Source organism: Alosa sapidissima, chromosome 19 (assembly GCF_018492685.1).
Source record: "Alosa sapidissima isolate fAloSap1 chromosome 19, fAloSap1.pri, whole genome shotgun sequence".
NCBI classification, from domain to species: Eukaryota; Metazoa; Chordata; class Actinopteri; order Clupeiformes; family Clupeidae; genus Alosa; species Alosa sapidissima.
The window spans coordinates 17,790,397-17,799,983 of NC_055975.1; the positions used below are offsets into that span (position 1 = coordinate 17,790,397).

Here is a 9,587-nt window from a genome sequence, read left to right on the forward strand (position 1 = left end):
CATTCATTCTGCACTCATGGCGATTGCCCCCAGTGGAACTCTGGTGGAACTGCAACCAAAATTCGGTAAAATGGGACTTAATACGGAGTGGCAAGTAGACGGGCTCTGTTTCAATTCAGTTTCAGAGTGACACAAGTTCGTGGTCAAACAATAGTTTAAGTAATTTGCCGTTTACGTGCCCAAAATACATGTATGTGCTGGATTGTGTGCGTCCATACAAAAGTAAGTGTTTGTAGAGTTGCAGACATGATGAGTCAGGTTGTAGCGGTCACCATACTGTAAGACATATGCTATTGCTGCAGGGTTATTCTTCAACTATGGTGCTCTTTGACCTGGTAATTTTCAGAAAATGTTTCAGTAAAAATCTTTTTGCATGGTTTAATTATCTACTCTTTCTAGAAACTTGCCCTAATAGTGGCTGTAAAAATTTCACTTTAATAATATATATTTTTGACATTTTATTCCAAAAGTCTAACTGTCATTTCCAGTATAAGTAAGTATATATACTCTTTTGATCCCGTGAGGGAAATTTGGTCTCTGCATTTATCCCAATCCGTGAATTAGTGAAACACACTCAGTACACAGTGAACACACAGTGAGGTGAAGCATACACTTATCCCGGCGCAGTGAGCTGCCTGCTACAGCCACGCTTGGGGAGCAGTGAGGGGTTAGGTGCCTTGCTCAAGGGCACTTCAGCCGTTCCTACTGATCAGGGTTCGAACCAGCAACCCTCCAGTTACAAGTCCGAAGCCCTAACCAGTAGGCCACGACTGCCCAATCACATGTTTCCAAAACACAACAAAACGTGTGTTTTCAAGCAAAAATAACATCTACTGTTCCAAATGTATTTTATTAAATATTACACATATCAGCCAAAATATTCAATTAATTTATTTTTCCAGAAATGTTGTATGTTGTATTATTTTTACATGTTTAACTTAAAATATGTGTTGTGATGGAAATGACAAAGTGTGGTGGAGATGACATGACATACATAGACAAATTTAAGATTTAAAAGCATTAAGATTTAAAACAAAAAAATGCATCCCTGCCATAGGTTATGTAATTATGATGTTTTTTTTCTTCTAGATTCTTTAGTAGGCCTACTATGAAGCAAATAAACTGTGTTTTTAGGGCAATGCCATTTCCACCACGTCACCATGTCATTTCCACCACCAAAAACAAAAGTAGCCTTAATATTTTTTAGTTTTTCTTATTTCTTCCAAGGACAAGAAAAGTTAACCTGACTCTCGCCAGTTGAATTTCGTTCCGCCTAGCTTCACTTACATCCATCTGGGACCTCTTCCATTGAGAGTGATTTCTGCAACCGATTTTATGGTACAGCCAGAGCCCGTCTACGGAGAGCCTGGCCACTCCATATTAAGTCCCATTGTACCGAATTTTGGTTGCAGTTCCACCAGAGTTCCAGAGATCGCCATGAGTGCAGAATGAATGGGAGTCAATGGAGCTAGACGGCTAAATTTGTCTCTTTCACCTGATTGTCGTTGACAAATCTCAGATTTGATTGTAGGTTGTATAACTTCAAGATGGGTTATAGGTTAAAAGTTGAATGAACGAGTACTTATGTCCTTTTGATTTCTTACAGGTTGGGTCGTTGTTGCCCATAACACGCTAGCATTGTGCTAATGAATGACGTCATTGACACATTTGAAAGGCTTTTTAGAACAATTAAGTGACTTTAAAAAATATAATACTCAACCAAGTGTATTTTCTTTGCCTCCCCTTTCGAATACAATACTCAAATTACTTGAAAAAAAAATTATATCCCGAGAAAAGTGGATTTTGAGGGGTACAGCTCCATAGACCTCCATGCATTCTGCACTCGTGGACGAGCGCCCTCATGTGGAACCACAGAAGGAACTGCAACCAGTTCAGAAACCGGAAGTTTTCCGAGAGTGGCAGTTCTCCCCTTATTAGACATTCTCTGGAACAACTGTTTACACCTGCAATGAGGGTCATGTGATCACCCGGAAATTGTATATATGGGGTGTGTTTTGTATGTGTTTTGAGTGATTTCGGGTGATTACCCGAAACGTCACGGAAAAATAAAAACAAGTGGGAGCAGAAAACCCTGGTTGAAGCGGACTTTTTCTCTTTTTTGTCTGGTCGTTTGTTTGTCCAGGCACCACGAAAGTTTTGAGTTCACTCAACTAGTTTCCCAGTTATTGATTATTTTGACAAGATTAGCTCTTAGTATATGCATAGAACTGACCCCCAAACTCATTTCTTTAAAGAGTGGATTAAAATGCCGTCTGACGTAATAAAGACGTGCAACTTCATTGGTTAGGTTCATATCAACATGGCAAATAACCTAATAACCTACACAAACCAATAAAAAAATCGGACCATTCAGGAAGTCACAGCTAATCTCACGACAGTACGCGACGAGATTTCAGAGTTCAAAACCACATTTAGCACGGAAGTGAACAACCCAGTGATTTTCAAACAGAAACTGGACTAATGCGAGCAACACAAACAGGAGCTAACCAAAGAAATTACCGCTTCTAAGAGGAGGAAATTTGAACGTGATGCACTGGACTACGAACGCGGTCGAGTTTACCAGTGGAGGAATCCAACATCGAAAACTTGGACAGTACAACATCACGCAAGGAGGTCTCGCAGCACGCTTGCCGCTCAGCAGGTGATTATCACCACTGACGAATACGAGTCCGAGTCTAGCAACTTTTCCCAAACCAGCGGTCCTTTTTTAGGGGACAGAAGAAAAAACAAGTCAAACCGAACAAACCAAGGGCAGAAACATTTGCCACCACGAGGCAAACACCAAAGAAACGGTGCAGACGGTCGCTAATGAGGAAAAGACACCAGGAGCCACAGGTAACGAATGTGATTAACCTTTCGAGCAAAAATCTCACTGAAGACTGTCTAACAGCATTAAGCAAAGGCCTTTCATTTGTGCCTTCAACACACTGCAATGAATTCAACACAATGGTGGATTTCCAAAAAATTTTCAGGACTCTCAGATTAAAAGAATTCTTTAACAATTCCTCTCCCCTGCCAACTCCAACCAGATCTGATTCCATCACAACGTCAGTGGGCGCCACAGCAGCCCCTGAGGCCAGCGAAGAGCAGATTGACCACCCTACAGGGACGACCACCACCACATTCAGAGGTAAAAGCACCTTCATTCCCCCCAAAAGGAGAAATGCCTCACTTGATACCTACTGTAGATTAGTCGAGCATGATGTAACAACCCTCATGTCTAAGAGCAAACAGTATAAGGTGGCTGACAATTTGAGTGTGTCACAGAGAGCAGAACAGGACAAGACAGTGGTCATCCAGAGTGCTGACAAGGGAGGGGGCATTGGCATACTGGACCGTCATGCATATGAAGGCGAAATAGCTAGACAGCTTGACAATACTGCCTTCTACAAAAAGCTGACACAGAACCCAACAGTGAAGTTTAAATAAACAATTCACAAACATTTGGACACTTTACTACAAAACAATCACATCAGCAAATGGGAACATGCATTTATGACGGTCAACACCCCAGTGACACCAGTCTTGTATACACTCCCAAAAATACACAAAAAATAGTACCACCTGGACGGCCAATTGTAGCTGCCATAGGCTCACTAACAGAAAACATTTCTGCCTTTGTTAATCATTTCCTCCAACCTCTGGTCACCTCCCTCCCATCTTACATCAAGGACACAGTGGAGTGCATCAAAATGTTTCAGAGAATTGACATGCCTGTGGAAGAAATGTATTTAGTCACTATGGACATAGAGTCACTGTACACAAATGTACCATTCAGTGGAGGCCTACAAGCCTCAAAGCACTTTTTAAACCAGCGCTCCATTTGCACAGTAAGCAACAAATGAGTCTCTTGGATATTCTTGTCTATAGGAATGGGGAACATCTGGGTACCACTTTGTACCATAAACCAACTGATAGGAACTCCATTTTACATGGGCTCTCGTATCATCCAGTTTCCCTAAAAAAAAGCTTACCTATTTCACAGTTCAGCCGGATCAGACGACCCTGCAGTAGAGAGGAGGATTTTCAGACACAAGCCCAGGACCTGGAGGCCCGTTTCAATGACCGACAGTACAAGCCAGAATGGATCACTAGTGCCAGGAGGCGCTTCGAGGGTATGTCACAATCTGATTGCCTATATATGCCAAAACGCACAGCCACAGAAACGCGTCCAAATTGCATTGTACAGTATTCACCCCTCAGTCACGAGTTCCAGTCCATCATACAAAAGCACTGGTATATACTTACCTCTGATCCATCTCTGACCTGCTTCACACTACCTCCAAGGGTTGTGTTTAAAAGACCCCCCCAATCTGAGAAACCTATTGGTAAGGGCCCACCATCCTCCCCAATCAGACCATTTTTTGCATCAGATCCCCCAGGGCAACTACAAGTGTGGTAAGTGTGCCCAGTGCAACTTCACCACAAAAACAAAGTCATTCAATCACCCTCTCACAGGGAAACCTTTGCACATCAAGGGCGTGATTACATGCAATACTAACAATGTAATTTATATGCTCAGATTTCCCTGCGGGCTGGCCTACATCGGGAAGACCACCAGGAGCCTGAAAACAAGGATTGCAGAACACAGATCCAACATCCGTAACCACAACGACAAGAGCCCGGTGGCGATACACTTCACAACGGCCAAGCACAACGTTTCCAGCCTGAGGTATACAGGTATTGAACATGTCAAGTGCCCGAGTCGAGGGGGGGATGTCAATTCCTTATTACTGAGGAGAGAAGCATACTGGATATACACTCTGGGGACATTGTCTCCCAGAGGAATGAATGAAGATTTTGACCTGAGGCCTTTCCTGTGAACTGTACTAGCTCCTGAAGACTGTCTACCTGCTCTTCTAGAGCTCTCCTGTGACTCTTGCTGTGACTCTCTTGCTCCTTGGTGACTCGTGTCACTCGTTTTGCTACAAACTCTGCGGTGCCCTTACATGCCTTGCTTCATGGACTTAAAATTGCATGTAGGCTACCAGTGAAGATATATTGTGACCACATGAATGGCTTACAACAATTTTTTGATGCCTATTTTTTACCCATTGTTGCTGTTATCAGACTTGAATACTGGCTATTGCCAGTTTGTACATATTGGGGATGGGGTATGCACAGTATTGTCATTATTGTTGTCTCGTCATGTTTTCTGTTTTTTATTTCTTTTTTATTTTCTTTTTTATTTCTTGGTTGTCTGTTGGGGTCCCTGAGTGTACAGTGTCACTTGTATATAGGGGGTGTCACTCTCAATGTTTTTTGTACTTAAGGTCATCAGCTTTGTAACTATTTTGATTATTGAGAACAACTGTTTACACCTGCAATGTGGGTCATGTGATCACCCGGAAATTGTATATATGGGGTGTGTTTTGTATCTGTTTTCACGTCTGAAGAAGGGTGATTACCCGAAACGTCACAGAAAACTTTTCTCTTTTTTTTGTCTGTTGGTTCGTCAAAAGACAATGACGGACAAATATGAAATTTGTTTTTTAGATTAAAAATGTACTTCTCCCTGAGAACTATATGTTTTGAACAATGTGTTTTCTATTTTCTGGTGTATTGTTTACTGACTGCTTGATATCATTTTGATCACTATGTTTATGATTTGAGAGCAGTGTTTGATTTTGAGCACAAGTAAAACTGTTTTAAAGCGAAAGTTTGATTTTGAGCACAGGTTAAACTGTTTTGAGGTGAAAGTTTGATTTTGCAAGAGGAGTCAGAGGTTTTGTATATAGTGCTTGAAGCTGAGGTTTTATGTTTATAATGTTTTAAGAAAACGGAGCAAGGTTTCCTTCACAATGCACAATGTTGATGATGGTTTACAGTTTTTTTCTGATTGCTTAAGCACATTTTTTGTAACTATAGCTTTTTTTGCAAAACTCTACACACAAATAGTAAAACCTTTCACCCAATCAGCAAAACATTCTAGTTCTCTTGCAAAAGCCAACACACCTTGCTTAACTCTTCACACCTTCGTAAAAATGGTGTTTTCGTATCAAACAGTAAACACAAGCCATCACAATAACAAGCACACAATGTGCCAACTACACACTGATGGTATGGATAAAAAACACATCTAGCTTTTGCTTTCTCTGTGCACAAGGTAGACTATGTCAGTTTGAGGTCATACATTTGTCATAGTTCTGTAAACATACAGGGATCCAAACTTCAAGTATTGGTGTCAAGTACACATATCAAAACAAACACAAGTGTGTTTTTCCAAGTCAAAACACAAAATAGCAATTTCACTGAGACAAAAAAAATCAGTCTACATCGTGTCGTCTCTCTCAAAATTTTGTATACATCACATGCAATGTCCTAGTCCAAGGCACCAGGGAAAATATATTCTGGAATGCCGTATCCAGGCCTGACATGACAATAACCCCACATGTAGGCTGATTTTTTTGCCTGTAAAAGGGCTATTTGTTTCTCTTCTTACCCTTCCTCTTCCCCCTCCTCGTCCTCCTCTTGCTCCTCCTTGTCCTCTTCCTCTAACTTCACCTCCTTGTCATTGTCATCCTCTCCCTCTCACTTCTTCACCTCTGCATCCTCTTCCTATTCTTCGGCCTCCTCTAATTCTTACTCTTCCCACTCTTCCTGCTCCCTCCATTGTACCGATTGCACATTACCTGTGGCTTATTTATAGTGCTTAGGCTGATTGCAAAGTGAACTAATTATCTAAAACAGTTTTCACATGAGAAAGTGTGCCAGAGAGTTGGCAAACTAGTGTAAATAGTGTAAATAATGTGTATAGATTTGCTAGGAGTGTGTTGATAATTTGGAAATTGAGTGTAAAGCAGTGAGTTGTGTTTACAGTTCCGCAAAAAGAGTGCTGTGCAGTGGATTGTGCCTCCAGTTGTGCAAAGTGTGTGTTACAAAATTGCAAATTGAGTGCAAAGCAGTGTTTGTGCTTTTAGTTTTGCGAACTCAGTGAGTGGTTTTGCTATAAGAATTAATAGTTTTAGAAATTGTGCTATAAGAATCACGTTTGTGTTTAAGCATTCAGAAAAAACTGTAACAGAGATGGCAAGCAACCCTGTTGTGTGGTCAGATCAGCTTTTATAGCAATTCGTTTTTAGTGGTCTCCACTAGGGTATACAATAGCCTATGAAACTAGATGTACCGCATAGTGGTACAAAATATGACCGCCACTCAGTCCTGTACATGCATTCCGCGAAAATAAATCATATTAATGAATTTGTCTCCATCTTCTACTCCATCCCCCACTCTTGAAACTTTTGTGTATGCTTGTTTGGAATGTGTGTTTGCGGGCCGCACACAAAGTAGCCTACTGGCGCTGCAAAGGTGAATAGATTTGTAGCACTTGCCAAAACATTTGTAGCATTGTTATAAAACCTTTAAAATATCTAAACAATCACAAGTAGGGCAGTTCATCACAGTCCATCCATTGCAACTGGACTGATGAAAGGTACACCTGTAGGCTACATTGTATTTGGGAAAAGCAGAAGGTAGCAGCATAATGTATTTATTTATTTATTATTATTAAACAAAACAATCCCTCAGTTCCATGCAGTTTTCAACAGCTATCAAGAAGAGAGGTCATGTCATGGATTTTTGTGAATGTTTCTTCTTCTACATATGCATAGTCATCTAGTTCATATGATATTCAGCTTTATTGTCAATGCACAAATGAAATACCAGTAGTCTAAAACAAAATGCCGTTTTACCCAGTGGTGCAAATAACTGACATGTCCAAAAGGGCCTTTATGAAATGCGTTGCTAGTTCATACACATTTTAACGGGCCAAGTTGAAGAGCTATTGTCCGTTATTGTTTGTGCAAATAATATGCTGATTCATGTTCCCTTGCATTTTGCAACTATGAGGTCCATGGTTAGTCTGGATTTCGCCAGACCAAGCTCAATCTTTTAAGAAATCGAAAAGGAATCGCCGGCAGATCAGGCTGAGTTCACCCAGCCTAGTCCATGGTAGGCGCCCGATAGAAATATTGTTTAATTTTGCGATTGAGGTATCCACGCACTGGCGCCCTCACTGCGACGTGTTCGCCCCCGGTTTCAGAGCTAGGTAACACTTTATTTTAATGTGTCGCTGTTACAGTGTACTTACCTAATTAGGTACAGTGGTACAACCTGTGTAACAACATGTACTATCAGGTACTATCATTGTACTTGCATAATGTATTTGTGGGTACCTACATATAGTTGTTACATTGTAATACTGAGTGCTTTTACAAAACTTTGCCAATTTGCCTAAATTTTCATCAGAGGCAAAGAGCTGACCTGAGACCTGCTGGATGGGGTAAATCGGGTCATGATCGATTTGATATACAAAGCATGCTTAGCTCCAGTCAAGGCCTCATTGTGTACATGTAACAACTGTGCTGCTACAACCTTGTTACTCTTTGATACAGTGGAATAAACTGGAACAGGTCTTGTCTTGGAACAGGTCTACTAATTCACATGTACTGTGTGGTGTAACAGCAGACACGTTTCAACACATCAATTACAGGATGCATAACATCATTGACAGGATGTTTATATGTAGATGTAAGTACTTAACTGGTACACTTTATTTTAATGGGTTTATTCCACTGTACCAAAAGAGTAATAAATGTGTACCAACACAGTTGATACATGTACTACAGTATGTACGGTAATGGCAGCCATGTTCCAAGACACTAATGACACAACATACATGTAATATGTAATTGTAAGTACTTAACTGGTACACTTCATTTTAATGGGTTTATGCCGCTGTATCAAAGAGCAATAAGTGTGTACCAACACAGTTGATATATGTACTATGTAGTGAATTAGTAGACCTGTTCCAAGACATCGAAGACATAACATACATGTCATATGTACATGTAAGTAATTAACTGGTACACTTAATAGGTTTATTCCACTGTATCAAAGAGTAACAAGGTTGTAGCAGCACAGCTGTTACATGTACACTGAAGACAATGAGGCCTTGACTGGAGCTAAGAATGCTTTGTATATCAAATCTATCATGACCAGATTTACCCCATCCAGCAGGTCTCAGGTCAGCTCTTTGCCTCTGATGAAAATTTAGGCAAATTGGCAAAGTTTTGTAAAAGCACTCAGTATTACAATGTAACAACTATATGTAGGTACCCACAAATACATAATGCAAGTACAATGATAGTACCTGATAGTACATGTTGTTACACAGGTTGTACCACTGTACCTAATTAGATAGGTACACTGTAACAGCGACACATTAAAATAAAGTGTTACCGGAGGGAGGACCTAGGCCTATTACACAACATAAATTGTCACTAGGCTATGCTGGCGACCCAAATAAAATCTCCTTTGGGAACCAATGGCTTAAAGCAGTGGTCCCCAAACTACGGCCCGCGGGTATCTTAGTTGTGATCTTAGTTACGCAATCTAAAGATGGTTTCATACATCTGTTATGACCAGCAACACTCTTATGCAATTTCCTTTTCAGGTGAGAGATTCTTAGCCCTTTCAGACCCCACGTCCATTGGAATGGACATGACATATTTTTGGGTTTAAACCAGTGGTCCCCAAACTACGGCCCGCCACCTCATTTTGGGTGG

General features: G+C 40.7%; 1 protein-coding gene across 1 annotated transcript; it reads left to right on the forward strand.

Moving 5' to 3' along the window:
- The first annotated feature begins 317 nt into the window (after window positions 1–317).
- On the forward strand, window positions 318–5,846 carry LOC121693623. The gene is made up of 5 exons (XM_042073167.1): window positions 318–335; window positions 2,733–2,856; window positions 3,051–3,151; window positions 4,007–4,136; window positions 4,309–5,846. Exons 1-5 carry the CDS (start codon window positions 318–320, stop codon window positions 4,842–4,844), a joined length of 909 nt encoding a protein of 302 aa, XP_041929101.1. The 3' UTR covers window positions 4,845–5,846.
- The last annotated feature ends 3,741 nt before the right edge of the window (window positions 5,847–9,587 follow it).